Here is an 18,578-nt window from a genome sequence, read left to right on the forward strand (position 1 = left end):
ACACTAAGTTTTGGCATTTTGTGAAGTGTAATTTATCAGGCATGTTTGAGAGTCAAACTTACTTATGTTTTGACTAATTTGCATACAGATTCAGAGCATGCGCAGACGTTTTTCACTCGTATCGACGACAAGACCTTAGGGTAAAATCCATATTCATAATGCATAGTTTGCTGATGCTCAGTCGTAGTTATGCTATCACCTCAAGTCACACGATTGGAAATAAGCACGACTTCCTCAAAGATAAATAAAAGCATATAGATCTAGACCACAATTTCAAAACTCCCAGTAGAATAAAACACTAACTCAGAGCATATTTAATAGTTGAATATGCTCAGAGATAATCGTTGACCTTGCCATTGTCTCGTTGAAATTGTTGAATATCACAGACAATCACTTTGCCTTCGAAGACAATAGTTCCCTGAGAATAGTTATTAATTATCAAGGCTAAAAGCAAAAGGTGGTCAATGCCAAGTCTGACCATGATCATGGGTTTAGAAAAGTGGAAATATTGTTCAAAACGAAAAGACAAACTTCATATCTTCAAGCGAACGTGTAATTTTCTTTTCATTATATAAACACATGCATTCACAAACGAAAAATTGTTAAAAACATTCGGAAAGACGATATTGATATTTTCACTTGAAAGTGAGGATATAGAAAAATATGTCGCTGAGATCCGGGATGTAGTTTGCACTGATGAAACACCTTCCCTAGCCTTCTATGGACAGACCGCTTTTTCTGTAACTGTAGTCGTACGATCCCCTTGCCTGAATCGTGATATTTTTTATTTTTATTTTTTTAATCAAAAATAAATTAAGTCATGATTTTAATATTAGAAGTCGATATATTTTTTGTCATTAATTTTTAAAATGTTTCGAAAACTTTTAAATAAAATTCCCGTTGAAGCTGGAAATCACTTTTTTAAGTCTTTCTTTACAGCATTCGCTTAGATCGCTCATTCACAGTGATGATCAACACATCTATCATTTTAAATAGCTATAAAGCAGAAGTGTTGAATTTATTTCTCTTCCCCGAAAATTTTAATTTTTATTTCTTCTAATTAATTGTTTTAATTAAAATCAATGAATTGTGGGTTTAACCATTCGGATTATATAGGAAAGATATATAGAGGATATTACATGGGCGCGCGGAGATACGAATTTTATCTTCGAGTGTTGAAAAGATCTCTCACAAGTGAGCGCAGCGAACGAGTGAGAGATTTTCAACACGAGAAGACAAAATTCGTATCTCCAAGCGGCCATGTAATATTCTGTTTATTATATAATTATCAATTAAGTATGTTTTGGCTTTTTAAGCAATTCTTTTCGTGAATTTTTGAATAGCCATCGCAATGGTGTTATTTTCACGTGTGAAGATATCAAGTTTTCGAAATAGAGAAAAATAGATATTTCATTGGTAATCATATATTAAATTTTGTTATTATTTAACAGAAGTGTTGAATTTATTTCTCTTCCCGGGAAATTAATTATTAATGTAATTGTTAACGGAATTAATAATAAATTAAAACCAATAATGAAGCTAATTAAACCTGGACCTCCAGGATGAAAGCCCTCTGTGCTGGCTTGACAACTTCAAAAAATATCCAGTTTTAGAAAGTCTTTTTTTTCTTTAAATTTTAAGGACCAGTCACCAAAATGAGAAGACATCTAAAAGTGACATTTTTATATAATATACAGGGAGGAAAAAAAAATAAACAAAATAGCAAAATAGCACTCTTTTGGCGTGCGAGACAATTTCAGTAACAATGTATAGTTGTGTTGTAAGTCTTGCCACATGACTATACATTTCTTTGTAAATCATTCCGCTTTCAAAAAATTAAAATTACTCCCAAACTATTTAACTTATTACTCTCAAATTTTCAGTAGTTACTAAATAAGACATTCTCTTTCAGTTTGCTTGTGGCTTGAAATTTTTTAATGCTAACGAGGAACAAACGTAAACCAAGATCAAATTTGTCCAATATTGCTTTGGTTATGTTTCCATGACATTCGAGTGTGTAAGAGAAAATTTTAATGGAGGTAAAGGGGGGTTCTACACGCTTCGCGAACAATAAAAACAGTCAAATCACGCTTCACGAATAATAAAAATGACCATTTCATTTTTCACGAAATAATAAAAACTAAACCATGTTCTCTTAAATTATATTTATATTTATATTTATATTATCATGTTTGACGAAATAACTCTTTGCCAAATCAACAAGTGCGTTTAACCTTGGGGTAATTTTTAAAATTTGCTTTCGAGGCAATTACAAAAAATTTTATATTGAAAATGCTAATCGACGTTATTAGTTTCTAAAAATAGTCGGTTTGCGTCTGCATGTCAATCACTGATGACACATGCATAGTTAGTGCTTGTGCTGTCCATATATATATGAGCTGGTCTACCCGCAAAATACTCACAATCGTGAATGCATGAGATATCTACGAATACTACGGATCAACAGGTAAGAAGCAAACTTGTATCTTGTTTTAAACAACCTGCACGGCTAACTCGCAGATCGAACTCTTAAAGACCCATTGCCACTTACCGTGATGCACCGCAGTCACAAATGAATTGCGTGGTGTATGAAATTCGAAGATTCATATATTGAATAATAGCACTAAGGCACAATAAATATTCTTTTACGTTCTTTTAAGAGTTTATTCAAAAAGTTAGAATTGTTCCTCAGTGGTGACACGACTCAAAATGTAAAAAAATTGTGATGCATCACGGTAAGTGGCAATGGGTCTGAACAACCTCTGCGCTGCCCAATCTCAAGGCGCGGCTATCTCAAAGATTGAACCTTGAAATAACTTAGATTCACATATCAAACCCACAAGAATGATCTGGTTTGGTGAACGGCTAACTCACGACATTAAGTAGCTATAGAGAGAGAGCATTGCAGAAGCAACTTTACTATTCTTCTTTATTCAACTTTACTTCTCGTCTTTCAAGTTTAATATGCAATTAATCCAATCTTACTGTGGTTTTTAGAATCGACGGTATTGGTATCAATATGATGAAGTTATTTGTCGTGGTTGCCTTACTGTCCATCACTGGAATGGTTAGTAGAAAATTTCAGTTGTCATCCTGTATTATATACTTCCGAATTAGAACTGATAAACGGGGGGGGGGGGGGGGGGGGGGGGGCTGTTAGTGTTATATACAGTACGTCTTTATTCATTCATTAAGTTTTATAACTTTTCTAAGTTTAAGTCTATAATAAGTTTTAGTTTGAGTTTTATAATAATGCTATTTCTTTTCCTATTTCTTTTTCTATAACTATTTAGTCCTTTCGTCCTTTCGTCCTTTCGTCCTTTAGACCTTTTGTCCATTCGTCCTTTCGTCCTTTCGTTCTTTCGTTCTTTCGTCCTTTAGTCTTTTCGTTAGTTCTTTAGTCTTTTCGTCCTTTCGTTAGTTCTTTAGTCCTTTAGTCTTTTCGTCCTTTAGTCCTTTAGTCCTTTCGTCCTTTAGTCCTTTCGTCCTTTCGTCCTTTCGTCCTTTCGTCCTTTAGTCCTTTAGTCCTTTCGTCCTTTCGTCCTTTCGTCCTTTCGTCCTTTCGTCCTTTCGTCCTTTCGTCCTTTCGTCCTTTCGTCCTTTCGTCCTTTCGTCCTTTCGTCCTTTCGTCCTTTCGTCCTTTCGTCCTTTCGTCCTTTAGTCCTTTCGTCCTTTAGTCCTTTCGTCCTTTAGTCCTTTAGTCCTTTAGTCCTTTAGTCCTTTAGTCCTTTAGTCCTTTAGTCCTTTAGTCCTTTAGTCCTTTAGTCCTTTAGTCCTTTAGTCCTTTAGTCCTTTAGTCCTTTAGTCCTTTAGTCCTTTAGTCCTTTAGTCCTTTAGTCCTTTAGTCCTTTAGTCCTTTAGTCCTTTAGTCCTTTAGTCCGTTAGTCCGTTAGTCCGTTAGTCCGTTAGTCCTTTAGTCCTTTATTGTTTTGTGTGTTTAATTGTTTGTTAAGGATTATCTCTTGATTTATAGGAATGTAATGATGAGGAGGTCAAAAGAACCTTCGAAGGTGAGGAAATCTTTGCTATTTTGTCGAGCGTGTGGAAAGACATGAATACAAAAAGCTCTTAGAGAGCGTGCTTGCGACTGTGTATCTAATTTCCATGGTGTGAAGACTAGAGATACCAAGTTTAAATCCTTTTTTATTGAAATTACACTTTGAACCAAAATCATATTAATCTACCAAACATTTTTAGCTGAAACAGATCGCTGAAAGATTTTTCATTCAATCTCAGTTGTTCCCACAAATTTACGTTTAAGATCCGCCATCTTGAAATTTGCGCAATGTATTCTGGGTCACGAAAGTCAGCAATGAGAGATCGTATCTATCCATCCCCTTACTTGTGACGTTAATTTGGGGCTCAAAGCAAACTCAGGGGGGGGGGGGGGGGGATCTAAATGAGAAAAGTTAATATGTCATATGGGGGGTTATTACAAGGTATCTGATTTTTACTTATCTGATATTTTGTTTTTCACATAGAGTACAAACATCTCGGCTGCTACGCGGATAAAGCCGCAAGAGCCATCCCAAAACACTTGTGGACTTACATTTTCACGTCTCCTGGTGAAGCGGTCAGGAAATGTGCTGAACTGGCTGAATCTAAAGGTTACAGAGTGTTCGGTGTTCAGTATGGCGGACAGTGCTTTAGCGGACCATCTGCTGAAAAGACTTACGACCAATACGGATCGAGTTCACAGTGCTCTAGTGGCGTTGGGGGATCCTGGGCAAACGATGTTTATGCATTCCCAGGTATTGTTCACACGAAACGTTCTTTTAAATTTTTATGTTTAGCTTTTTCGATGACGGATGTTCTCTTCCTTACCATGTGAGGTTTTTTCCGGATCCTTCGGTTTCATCGACGTCAAAATCCTCCTTTACTCCGACGAAGGACTAACCTTCTAAACTTATAGTTGTATAGTTACAAACGTTTTTACACAGTGTTTAAGCTTTCTTCTTATTCAATCCAGTTGTTGTAAAAAACGTGTGAGTTTACTGAAGTTGTATGCTGAAAACATTAAACGTAAAGGTAGTGTGCCTGTGAGTGCGAACCGACGTGGAGTTACGGTTATAGAATATTATTATCATGAACTTCTATTTGTTTTAAATCATTTAATGTCTAAGGAATATAAAGGGAGCAATGATCATGATAATTTAGACGTTTTTTAAAAGTCCGATCAGCTACACGCAAAATCCTTTATGAAGGAAGCAAACGTCACTTACGCTTAGCGATTTACAGCTATGTTAGAATATGATTTTTCTTAACGAAACAAATGCTTACCTAATTATTATTCTTTTTTTTTAAAGAGGAATACCATATCGGCTGCTACAAGGACGAAAAAGAAGACCGAGCATTTCCCAAGTACCTTGGAAAATTTCCTGCCCAAACAGCGGTCAGTAAGTGCGCAGACTTGGCTGATAAGAAAGGATTTCCTGTTTATGCTGTACAGTTCGGAGGAGAATGCTGGACCGGACCCGAGTCTGAACAAGATTTTGACAAATATGGAAAATCCAACCGTTGTAAGAATGGCGTTGGTGGAATACTGGCAAACGATGTTTATTCGCTTAAACGTAAATACACCTCATATGTTATATGACTCGTTTGCTTGATTTCAGTTTTCCATTCTGCATGTGTCTATCTTTCTATCTGTAATTATGCTTCTTTCTGTATGTCGGTGTCTAGTGTCAATCTGTCTGTTCATGACTCTTTGTCAGTCTCGGTCTGTTTGTCAGCCTTCCTGCCGCTTAGCTGTCTATTTTCAAAGGTTATATACCGTTACAGAGGTGGAGATGAGATATATCAACCCGAGACGAAGCCTGGAGTATAACCCATATCCATCGACCGAGGCATACGGTATATAGCCTCCTTATATCATCATTGGGGAAGCTCTTAAAACGGGGTTGATAACTAAATATCAACCTTCTCGGTAGATTGATAACTAGATATCAGCCTGGACATTCCTTTGTTTAATTAGGTTGGGTGAATATGAAGGATAAGACCGTCGGTTAATAAAAGGATCTGACTCAATGATGATATCAATCTGTTTATAAAATAACTGTTGTGAATGTCCCGTTCTGGTTGGTTTGGAGCGCGTGCTTTATGAGAGCACATTGCCTCATTCCAATATAAAATAACGGTTATCGTAATTTGTATTTCATAAAAGAAATAAAAAACTTGCTTGCTGTGCTGTGTGCTGTTATAAAGCACTTGGGGATTGGTAGAACACTCGAGAAGTGTCCAGAAGCACTCCGCTACTTCTAACACTTCTCTCGTGTTGTGCCAACCCTCGCGTGCTTATGACTGCACACAGCACGCGCGCGCGTTTTCTATTTCTTCAATATTTTCCGGCCTGATTGCTTGCCTGATTACTTGCACGGCTATCTTTTTCTAGCCTGCCGCCTCTCTATCGTTGTCTTCATCATTGTCTGTTTGTCTGCAGTGGTTGATAATAGCATACGATAACTTATTGAGAAATATTTGATAATTTCTACCAATATGCCAGCTAGTTAGAATGTTAATCTTTCTATCGTTTTTGCGTCCACAGCCTATCGCCATGTTGGTTGTTATATGGAGACAATGTCTTTTCCCGAGCCATTACCTGGATGATCGGCGCCTATCCCTCAGAGACTGCTGTAAGCAACTGTGCTTATACTGCCAAGAAAAAAGGATACAAGGGATTTGGCGTCCAGTTTGGAGGGCAGTGCTTTGGCAGCACCGGCGCTCATCATGAAAGCGTGTATGGCAAGTACGGCAAGTCTGACAAATGCAGCGGAGGTGTCGGTGGCTGGTCCGCCAATGATGTTTACCTTTTTTATTAAGTAAGACTATGAGGATTCTCTTTATGTTAAAGAATCAATTGAGCAATCAACATAACTACAGAGACAGCAAAAAGTAGCATAGTCATCATAAACACCGTCATATCCATAAACCATTTCCACTATCATCAACACCACCATCATATCCATAAACCATTACCACTATCATCACCGCCATCATATCCATAAACCATTACCACTATCATCACCACCATCATATCCATAAACCATTACCACTATCACCACCACCACCATCATATCCATAAACCATTACCACTATCATCACCACCAACATCATATCCATAAACCATAACCACTATCATCACCACCACCATCATATCCATAAACCATTACCACTATCATCACCACCACCATCATATCTATAAACCATTACCACTATCATCACCACCATCATATCCATAAACCATTACCACTATCATCACCACCACCATCATATCCATAAACCATTACCACTATCATCACCACCACCATCATATCCATAAACCATAACCACTATCATCACCACCACCATCATATCCATAAACCATTACCACTATCATCACCACCACCATCATATCCATAAACCATTACCACTATCATCAACACCACCATCATATCCATAAACCATTACCACTATCATCACCACCACCATCATATCCATAAACCATTACCACTATCATCACCACCATCATATCCATAAACCATTTCCACTATCATCAACACCACCATCATATCCATAAACCATTACCACTATCATCACCACCACCACCATATCCATAAACCATTACCACTATCATCATCACCACCATCATATCCATAAACCATTACCACTATCACCCACCATCAGATGCATAAACCATTACCACTATCATCACCACCACCATCATATCCATAAACCATTACCACTATCACCATCACCACCATCATATCCATAAACCATTACCACTATCATCATCACCACCATCATATCCATAAACCATTACCACTATCATCACCACCACCATCATATCCATAAACCATTACCACTATCAACACCACCACCATCATATCCATAAACCATTACCACTATCATCACCACCACCACCATATCCATAAACCATTACCACTATCAACACCACCACCATCATATCCATAAACCATTACCACTATCATCATCACCACCATCATATCCATAAACCATTACCACTATCATCATCACCACCATCATATCCATAAACCATTACCACTATCATCACCACCACCATTAAAAAAACACAATAGCAACAAAAAGATCACCAACAACATCACGAAAACAAACACTAACATTGATCCCAAGCAGCATTTTGATCACTGTTGTCAATAGCTTAACCTTTTAGTCTTTTGAACATATAAAAAAGAGAAGAAAAATAACGTTACATAAATGAACAAATTACTTAATCAATAAGTTTTTTAAAAACAACTTTCTTTATTCTTTTTTTGTTTTTGTTTTTAACGATAAAGGTATTGGATCATCAACACCCAATGGATTGCATCAAACGCCATTTAGATTAATCTTTGCACTAATTGAGTTAAAATAATTATAAATAATGGAACCGAGTGAAGTGATATTGGTCTGAAATCAAACCAGTGATTAACAAATTGCGCGACCGAGTAGCGGGAGTGCAATTTGTTAATCACAATTTGAATTCGTATAGGAAATCATATGATTTCGAGTGCAATTTGGAATACATTTGAACGAATGGGTTTTCGAAAAGTTCAAAATAGCACGAGCCCGATAGGACGAAAACCCACGAATTCAAATGTATTCCAAATTGCACTCGAAATCATATGATTTCCTATACGATTTCAAATTGTGATTAACAGTATTAGTACACAATAGTAGGAAAAGAGGTCGTCTGGCTGCTTGACCCGGTCTTTAAGTTGAATGTGGCAGTGCATTGACGAAGTGAATTCATCAAATTTTGGGCTTGAGAACTCATCAATTGGGGACTTTTAGGCATCCGCATGGTTCAAGATACAGATGAAGTAGCTGAAATCAGATCTTTGAAGTTGTTCCTTCTTGGTGTGGCCGATGAAAGCTCTCTCTCTGCTCATCTTCATCTGCTTCGTCATAGTCATCCAAGGACTGTTATGCATTTCGATGACCGGTTACCTTTGCAATGGCGGCACCTTCAAGTTTGGCTTTCTTCAACTTGCCCTGTTTTACGGGCACTATGATTTGAAAATCATCATAACTTTAAGGCTTTCTGGGTCATAAACATTCCCGTCCTTATTTTTCACTTCAGCGTAAAATCTCTCGAGTAAAATGTTAAGTTCAGTCGGCTAGTAATTATGGATTTTGTCGTTTACTCCTTTTTCTATGCACCATTTTCGCCACACAATGAGCCAGAAGGATGTACTTCTGGATGTATTTTAATTTTTTAGAGCTTTTTGTGAGCTCCTCTATTGTATTTTCAGTTGCAAAAGAAAATGTACTTAGACGCCGGCCATTTTTTTGGCACTTGCATCTTCGTGTTGAATATTCTGCTGTTTTCTAAAAACACCTGCTCTGATTTCATTTTTTCTGCACTGATTTCTTTTTTTCTGCACTGTATTTCCTTAAAACAGCACTGCTCTTAGCCAATCAGAATTGAGAAATTTTTTCATGTATGTTATTACGACCGAAATAGCACGAACGAAGTTCAATTACCACTTAATCATATTCATTTTGCAAGAATAATACATTTAATCAAAAAACTGTCTTTAACATGAAAAACCCCTCCATTTTTTTTCTTCTTTGTCATTTGGCCTTTTTTCTGATGTGATTGGTCAAATGATGCTTTTTTCCTGCTATTTAATTGCTGCGATTCGCGATTAGATCGCACTCGCTTAGAAACAATCAGATCTAATCACCAGTGATGGATATAATTATAACGATTATCATACAACTTTATATATAAATTATAACGAATGTAACCAAATAGTAATAAACATAGACGATGGATGATTTCAGATGAAGTTATTTTATACAAGCTCCTTAGAGTTTTCTTCAGCGCTAGCAATACAAATGAAAATGGCTTCATTCTATTTTTAACGTAAGCTGGAAAAACGTATCTTTTCTCTTTACCTGTTTGATGGCCTCTCTCCTCTGAGGTCCTCACGTGGGTGCACGGGTAGAGTAGCGGTGAGAACGCTTGCCTCTCATCAATGCGACCATGCGAGTAAAGTTGTTTGTTGGTTTTCTCCTGTGCTTCGAGGGTTTTTCTCCGGGTTCTCCGGTTTTCCTCCCTCCACAAAAATCAACTTCTACATTCCAATTCGATCATGGAACGAAGGCCATTAAGTACTACCGTCGTAAGAACGAAGACGATTGTTTTAATGAAAATGGCTTTGAATTTAACTTAACTTAGACGTGTTCAAATAACCCGATAAGACCAAAATCCCTAGGAATTGTTGAGAAATGTTCGTATACTGAAATAATATAATAACTACAGACTCTTGTAACCAGACGTTGGGTGGGTAGTGCTTGTCAGTGGATAATTCTTAAAATAGGGCTAGAATGAATGCTATCAGAATAGAAAATGCACTAAGAAGACCATAAGGTCTGGTAGGAGGTGAGCCAAGGTTAGTAGTACGAGGGAATACAGTTGTTGAACCGCTGTCCCAGCAATCCTCGAACGGGTTAACCAATACATCCTCCAAATTCGAAATCGTCACATTGCACTCTTTAGATCCAGAAAGATTTTTCAAACAGAATTTCATTTCCTCGAATTGTCTATGATATAAAAAATAGAAAAAACCAAAGATAAAATTAACTTTATTAACGTGTCAGTAAACTTTAGCTTAATACTACACTAATTGGTGACACAACGCAAAGAAATGAAAAAACGATCAAAGAAAAGTAAAGCGTTTTTTAAGAATCCCAACTGGCAAGGAGGCAAACCAGTTGGCTATTTTATTTACAAGCATTGACCATGGGAAATGTAATTTCCTTGTTAATACTTCTGTTTCAGTTATTTATTGTTGTTGCTGCTACTAATTTTGTCATGATTGTTGTTGTTGTTGTTGTTGTTGTTCATGATATATACATACCTACAAATAGAGTTAAGGCATTTAACCAGTGAAATAAAATAAAAATGTCATTCAAATAGACACAAAAGAAAATAATGGAATAAGTGTCTACTAATGTGTATAAGCAAGAGAATATGAACTAAGAGAAGGAATCCTACCTATATAACCTTGTAACCATCATGTGCACAGTTTGATGCTATTTTTAGCTTGGAGATATTATGAGCGAAGTACCTGATTGGTTGATTTCTTGAGGGTAGGCGGCTTCTAGTCTTGCAGTAAACAAAGCCTGTGTTTTTGTCGTTTTTCGGGTCCTAAAACGTGGCTTTAAAGGAAGTATGATTATCGCGCGGGCATGTTAACGAGCTAAAAATAACATCAATGATTCTAAAAATAGCATCAAAGTGTGCACATGATGGGGCACGGGGATTCCTTCTCTTAGTTCATTTTCTCTTGTTATAAGTCTAATATTTATTTCACTGGTTTAATGACTGCACTCTACTAGAATAATCAGTAAAAAAAACACAAATGATATAAATATTAACTACTTCCCAAAAAATTCACAAAAAACGATTACTTAAGGAGTTGTTGTTGCTGTTGTTGCTATTGGTTTTGCTGAAGTGCAGTTCAGACTTCATTTATCATTTAGACTGCTGTTATCATGCTGAGTTTGGTTGGTGTTGTTGTGGTTGTTGTTGTTGTTGCCGCTTCTGCTACTGTTGCTGCTGCTTCTGTTTGTTGATGTTTTCGCTGTTACTACTAACCTGTTCAGACGTGGGTCAGTCATGTTGTTTCTCCACATACGTTGAAAGTCGTCAGTGCAATAACTAGCGTTTCGATAGCAGTTTTCGGTTAGGAAAAATTGGCTAACATCAACACCGCCAAATTCACAAATTAGCATTTTAGGTACATGCCATTTCACCTTTTCTTTATCTCCATAGAAGGTGCAGTTCTTCAGTTTGAGATTGAAGTATATGCAATCGATCACTTTATCGTAACTATTAAACAAACAAAATAATAATAATAATAATAATAATTGATGATCATGATGATGATGACGATGATGATGTTGATTACGATATATAATAGCGATGGTGAAAAGTGGGAATCCAGAATCGAATGAATCGCTTCGTTTCTTACCTACATGTACTAGAATAATTTTTCTTCAGCCCACAAACAAATGACTTCATACAAGAAATTAGAATCTCATTAAGATTCTCATCGCTACAAACGTTTCCTTCATGTGTATGAACAACAGTGTACGCTATAAAAGAAAAAAGAAAATACGTAGATTTTGCGCAAAAATAATAATTGTGTGTTTCGGAATACATCAATTATTTCAAACTATAAGCTTGAAATAAATTATATTAATTTAATTAATAAAATCTAACAAAGATAAAAAATTAGATATAATACAAATAAAGTAGAATTGAAAAAAGCATATTTAGTATACAAAGAAGAAGTGAATAGTTTAAGGAGTATCCAACGATAGGAAAATCCAAGATTAAAACCATTACCGATAATGATATTCAATATTTAAAAAAAGACCTATATGATTTGCTTTACCTCCAAATAAGACAAGCGTTAGAACAAACATCATCATATCCATCTTCTAGTTCTTCGGCTAGCTCCAAGGTTTGTAACGATTCTCCCAAAGGTACACCCACCTTTAGCGTAGCTTTAGTTTATACGCGCAACCGCTGTTAGAATGGCTGTTGAACCAGACTGAGAAAGGAAATTAAAGATGCGGGTAAAAATAACTCCGCTGTTTCAGCTGATGAATTATTTATTTATTTATTGCTCAAGCAAAAATCTCATTCGTTTTGAGCTTAAAAATATAGAGTGTAGATTTACAAAGGGTCATCAGGAAACAAAATTCTAGTGTTAGTAATATTTCAACAAGATAAATCAATGTTGGTCATTTTTTTAGACAAATTTATAACTTAGTTCCTAAAATAATTGAAAAACCATGTATTACTTGTAAACACAGACGATTGTGGATCATTGATATCTGATGGCTAATTAATATTTACCGTTCTTAGCTACAACATAAACCAACACCATTTGTGTTAACCAAAACTTTGGACCATAACATTTAGATCTTAGACCAACATAGTATGATATGATCTGGCCACAAAATGTAATAAGCCTGAAGCGAGATGACGTTTTACCCCCGACGGCTATACCATAATAGTTTTTTAAATTCTTTCATATTAAAAATTTTGATTCCTTAGAGAATACAGGAACAACAGTCATAATTAAAGAACAAGAGCAGTGTGAAAAGGATTATGGTCTTGAGACGGGGGTAAAACGTCATCTCGCTTCAGGCCTATTGGGAAATCATGGTTAACTATGTATAGACGAACCTAGATAACTTTTAAGCACACCCCCACGAGTATTTTTGAGGGTCGCCGGCTACGGAGGCTAACTTCACGGTTTTGGAGTTAGAAGGCCAAGTGTAAGATTGTAGTTGTAATTGGACTGTGGTTTAGTATGGAATTCCTTGTACCCGCCTATTAAGGAAAGTCTTTCTGATCGGCTTGGCTTCACCTTAACTTGTAGCTAAAACTCTCGCGTCTCGTAAAGTTAACTGGTTTACAAGGCTCAAGTCGAATAAAAAGTGGTACTCTGGCGAGATCCTGGAGGTATTTCAGCCTTTTCTAATAAAAGTATTCAAGTTTCGCATCTTGGACTGAAGTGGCTATTAACAGCATCACGTATGATAATTTGTAATGTTTCAAAGCCGACAATGAGGACTCAGTGGACAAGATTTCAAAGTCCTTGCAATTAGTTCCAGTCCGACGCTACGCCTCGGACTGGAACTAATTGCAAGGACTTTGAAATCTTGTCCAGTCCGATTTGGAGGCTTAAGTTTGAAATGACTTCTCATTTCATTAATTATTCGACTTAGAGTAACTGGAGCAAAATTAATTCAGTCCTAGGACAGTTACTCCAGACTTAATGCATTCCTTTCACAGCACTTTACCAGGTTTCAAAGTAACATCATGTGGCCCAAAAATAGCCCATTGATTGGATGGTTCACTCATGAATTATTAATGAGTATGAGAAGGTACTTTAATTATTGAGATTGTTTGGCATATACATGGTAAAAAAAATATTTTCCGTCTAATCGGGGGAAAGTTTCGATCTTGTTTTTCCTCTAGACTAATTGATCCGCAGATTACAAACGTGAACTATGCCAATATTCAGCCCCTATTAGACATTAGACATCGATCGCACATACATATCATAAAATAATCACATTTTCACTGCAATGTACGGAAAGAAGGTCTGTGGTGTATATTACGGACTGAAGCTAAAACGCGCCACGTGTTGATTTGTCAGGTCGCAGAAAAATGAAAATGCTCTACAAAAACAAACACTTCGAAAACATTAGAAGTTCGCTGAATCTCGAAGGCAGCCTGCTATTAGTTCTTACACTTTAATATTATTGTTTTTAGCTGCTGTGGTCGACGATGACATCATTTTATTGGATGTTTTGATTTCGCTATCAGTTTTTCTCTTATTGTTTTTGATTTTTTTTAATTCATTTCATTTTTACAAAATAGTAATTAAGCAACTCAACAATGATGACCTTATGGATGCTATCAACACATCTATTCCTCCACCCCTTCCGTCCGTCCGTCCGTCCGTCCACGTGCATAATTAGAATCCACGTGCATAATTAGAATCCACGTGCATAATTAGAATCCACATGCATAATTAGAATCCACGTGCGTTATTAGCATACAACGCCATGCTCCTAAAGTATTTTAGTCTGGCCAGTTAGTTCGATTAACGTTGACACTATTAGATCGATCCGTGACCACCTCTCGAGGTGTTCTAGCTTAGATCAGTCTCGGACCGCTCTCGGCTTGCTTTGGACCGTTCACACTTGGCCCGATTGCCCGAAATGGCTAGTCACGAACGGTCGCTATAAGATCTTCTTGGATCTTTCAAACAAGAGCTGACGAAATGTACGTGATGCTGAATATATATAGACTTTATATTTCATGAATATTTAAAAACTGCTAAAGCATAAGTACAAACAATATATATATACTACGTACGTAGAACAAAGTATAAAATGTATGGACGGGGCAGAGGTTCTCCGCCGAGATCGAACCGAAGAAGGAACAGCAAATAGACATTTAAAAATACTACTGTTTCCCCTCCACAGTCCAAGCTATGAAGTATCGAAGTATCTGAATCATACAGCCAAAAACCGATAACAAAAATGTTTTGTAAATCCTGTTGGAAGACATACATATCTTCCTTCTAGTACTTGATCAATTGCTTTTTCTGGAATTATTTCCATCTTACCTTTTGATTTGAAGTACTGATTCCATGAGACAGTCAAAATGGCATCAAAACAAACCAGACCAAAATAATTTAGCTCAATAAAAAGCCTTTTGTGATTGGCTAAAAAAGTTCGGGATCTATAACGAGCGTCTTGAATCGGAGGTCGACGTATGGTGACGACGTGGAACAAAATGAGCCATGTGATAAATCGATATGTGAGCGTTACCCAGAATCGACAAGAAAAGCGAAAACATCGACTTATGGAATTGGTCTGATTACTAGTAAAAGTACACAAACAATAAATCTGAGATTAGTAAATCATGTTTTAGTAGAACCTTCCACAATCTTGTAAAGTCTGAGCCTACTCTATCAGAGGGACACACCTCAGTAATTGCTGTTCTAAGAAAAGAGATTATTCATGGAAGATGATAGCCTGCGTGCAGCCGGCCTCTAACGATAGAAAAGTCCGGCTGCACGCAGGCTAGGAAGATGAAAACCTTAACCTATTGACATCAGTAGCGACTATTGTTAATAGGTATACTTCAAAGCCAAGTATACTTCAAAGCCAAGTAGTGCGTATGGAATTCCATTCCGAGGTCGAGGAAAAAGCTGGGTGCATTATATGTTTTTAAGGGGATATATTTCCAAGATGGCGGCTATTTCGTCCCTCCTACAACAGTCCCAAAATGTACTGCAAAACTTACTCGATCCAGTTTTTTCCTTAATCTCGGAATGGCTAAATGCCTCGTCGCGGCGAATCGTGTCTGCTATTGAGAAGTACTGCCAGAAAAAAATACTCACTTTTGAAGCGAGTTAGTGTCTGCACAAAATGAAGTGATGAAAGGTTTAAGTCTTTATTAATAACATAAGTCATCAGTATGAAAGAATTAGCCTAAAATTTGAAGAAAAAAAAAAGATTTGACGAGCAAGTTCTCTATATTTCAGAATAACAGCACAAAGATGTTTTGTTACATGTTTGCAAAAATGACAGCTTATAAAATAATAGACAATACTAAAAGGACAGAAACGACAGCAATGTTGACCATAGCTTGTGTTTTGATCCTTGTTGACTTGCTTGTCGGCTTCTCAGAGCAGAATGGGTTGTAATCATCAAACATCAGATCAGTTTTTTCCTTGAAGTCCCCTGTTATTGTACACTTCGATGTCATGACATTCTGTACACACTTTTTCACCGTTGCAAATCCACTGTAATGAGATAAAGTTGATGGCTTCATAAGTAATAGGTTTGAAAGTTGATGTCATACATAATATTTAGTATAATCAAATTTTAATAATTTCAGAGTTTTTATTCTAATTACATTGCAAATAGGAACAAAATTGATTTTCTTTCTTCAAGTATCACAGTATTGTATCAAAGAATTATGGCAGAAACTTTGAAAATGGTGACTTCCTTTTAAGAACAGAGGTGATTTACTCGTGGGAAAATCTGTAATGATGGCAACTGGGAACATTTATGCCTTAAAGACTGTCTTATAGTCTGTCACATGTTGTATAGGACAATATACAGCAGATATTATGGATGCATGCACATGAGACAACAACCGTTGTATCGTCGGCGCGATAGCCTCGCTTGTATATGATTCCTTTAACAAAGAATATCTTATTGCGGGCTTAACTGTAATAACAGCTATTCACAAATATTTTTTTTCCTTTGATTGACGAAATTTTTTAACAACATAATTGAATTGCTGTGAGTAAAATCTATTATAGACGTGAATTTTTTTTAAAAAGGAATTATTCTGGGGAAAACAATTCCAAGTTCCAGACACAGGGATGATGGCTGCCTGAAACCCATCTACAAAGAAGGTCTGTGTGGAAGGACTTATTGAATCCTCTTGGTATTTAGCAATAGGCTTTCAGCTGCATGGTACGTTCTTATCAATACTTTGATAGGGCCATGGCAAGCAAGCTTAGCCCTTAATCTCTGCTCACACAGAGAACTTTATTATGGACAATCAATGGAGCCTTCTCATACGTCATCGTTGATGCCAGGCTAACATGACAATACAAAAAAAAAATACACTTTTCCTCGATGAAATTTGTGGCATTTCTTTTGCATTTCCATTATAGCCTTTCATTCAAGACACTTTCGAGAAGAGTGCATTACGTTCAGTCGTAAATGCTTGGCTCCCGGCTTAGGTAAGTTATGGGCCTACAAACCTGCACAATCCTTTGTCATTCCTGTTTTTATGCCACATCTTCTCAAAACTTTCATAACACGATGCCGTTTGCTTCCTGTACTCGTTTTTACTGATGGTACAAGGGAAGGTCTGGTTTGGCCCAACTGGTTCCTCAAAGTGCATCCCACCTAATTCACACATCTTGTTTTCAGTTGCTTTCTTCTCTAAATCTGCTCGTACAGCAGCTTCGCCAGCTGCATCTAGCGTTTTTACACAGCCTTTGACAACTTTAATGGTGCAGTTAAAAAACTCTTCTAGCTTTGGTCTAAAAAATCAACAAAGTCAAAAAGGATAATTGTGTTCAGTGCATGTACATGATCCAAGATATTTTCTAGAGGGGTGCACCATCCTGGATTTTCGCTTTAGGAGGGGTGCACCAATTGCCTAGAAACTCATATAACAATAATGCAGTAGATATCAGTTCATATAGAGAGGGGAATAAGCTCCCCTGCACCATCCCCTAGATCCGCCCCTGGTGTACCTTAGAGCACTTGAAGAGGTGACATTTCTACCACTAGGGCATCCTTATGCAGATGGTCTACGAGTCAGTAGCCATAAGACCGAATTGAAAGCTAAATTGGCTATATTGACTAGTAGACAGACCATCTTGTTGGTCTAAACGTACCATTCGGTCAAATAACATTTATACAAAGAATTTTGAATTTAGGCTGAAAACGGAAGTTAGTATACGTAACCGCCATTGTTTTGGTTTTCATAACCGGGACTTTAAGCTTCTTGAGACGTATCTATCTCTATAAGCTACTAGCAGCTCAGCCAATGAGTGCGCAGGATTTGTGATATACCATTAGTAGATTTAGACTAACGTTGAATAGTAAATGTTTATGCAGTTTGTCAATTTGTCGTGATAACGTCTCGAGAAGTAACTCAATTTTACCTGCAGCTTAGCTTGGGCTGTTCCTGTAATCCATGTATAAACGCTGTAGTACACACACGTTCGTTTTGGTAATATTCTTTAAATGTACAGTTACCAACGTCATTAGACGCTTTAGAAGAAGCCAGTAAGACTGTAAAAAATAATGGCAACAAAGTTTTTAGATAGTAGACACGACTGTGAACATCTTATTCTGCGTAGAGCAGTTTTTGTGTGACTGTGAAAAGCTCAGTGCCGTTAGCGTGTATGCCGTGACCGTGATGTTTTCTATTATCTTAATCGAAGGGTCTAGAAAGCCCAGGCGCATGTCACAGAAGCACTTGATACTTGATGTCTTTGCTC

At 36.9% G+C, this 18,578-nt stretch overlaps 3 protein-coding genes across 5 annotated transcripts; 1 reads left to right on the forward strand and 2 right to left on the reverse strand.

The window, feature by feature from the left end:
- Positions 1-402: 402 nt before the first annotated feature.
- Positions 403-9,780, forward strand: LOC116306860 (uncharacterized). Of its 2 annotated transcripts, none has more exons than XR_016120753.1 (6): positions 403-3,067; positions 3,974-4,010; positions 4,482-4,751; positions 5,307-5,570; positions 6,545-6,818; positions 8,295-9,780. XR_016120753.1 is itself a non-coding variant. In XM_089035466.1 (6 exons), exons 1-6 carry the CDS (start codon positions 2,436-2,438, stop codon positions 6,604-6,606), a joined length of 735 nt encoding a protein of 244 aa, XP_088891592.1. In that variant the 5' UTR covers positions 403-2,435; the 3' UTR covers positions 6,607-6,816. The 2 variants fall into 2 exon arrangements, 1 of the variants encoding a protein (XP_088891592.1); XM_089035466.1 differs by lacking the exon at positions 8,295-9,780 and having other exon boundaries at positions 403-2,467; positions 2,998-3,067; positions 6,545-6,816.
- Positions 9,778-15,531, reverse strand: LOC116306853 (uncharacterized). Of its 2 annotated transcripts, none has more exons than XM_031716975.2 (5): positions 15,165-15,531; positions 12,408-12,566; positions 11,982-12,105; positions 11,606-11,839; positions 9,778-10,548 (listed from the first exon to the last, which is right to left on the reverse strand). In XM_031716975.2, exons 2-5 carry the CDS (start codon positions 12,448-12,450, stop codon positions 10,317-10,319), a joined length of 633 nt encoding a protein of 210 aa, XP_031572835.1. In that variant the 5' UTR covers positions 12,451-12,566; positions 15,165-15,531; the 3' UTR covers positions 9,778-10,316. The 2 variants fall into 2 exon arrangements, with proteins under 2 accessions (XP_031572835.1, XP_088891593.1); XM_089035467.1 differs by lacking the exon at positions 15,165-15,531 and adding an exon at positions 13,208-13,534.
- Positions 15,532-16,020: 489 nt separating this feature from the next.
- LOC116306861 (uncharacterized) lies at positions 16,021-18,443 on the reverse strand. The gene is made up of 3 exons (XM_031716985.2): positions 18,240-18,443; positions 17,325-17,609; positions 16,021-16,349 (listed from the first exon to the last, which is right to left on the reverse strand). The coding sequence occupies exons 2-3, from the start codon at positions 17,483-17,485 to the stop codon at positions 16,136-16,138; spliced, it is 375 nt and encodes a 124-aa protein (XP_031572845.2). The 5' UTR covers positions 17,486-17,609; positions 18,240-18,443; the 3' UTR covers positions 16,021-16,135.
- Positions 18,444-18,578: the final 135 nt, after the last annotated feature.

This window comes from Actinia tenebrosa, unplaced genomic scaffold, assembly GCF_029948245.1.
Source record: "Actinia tenebrosa isolate PJP-AT-01 unplaced genomic scaffold, QUT_ActTen_1.0 PGA_scaffold3__52_contigs__length_22856419, whole genome shotgun sequence".
NCBI lineage: Eukaryota > Metazoa > Cnidaria > Anthozoa > Actiniaria > Actiniidae > Actinia > Actinia tenebrosa.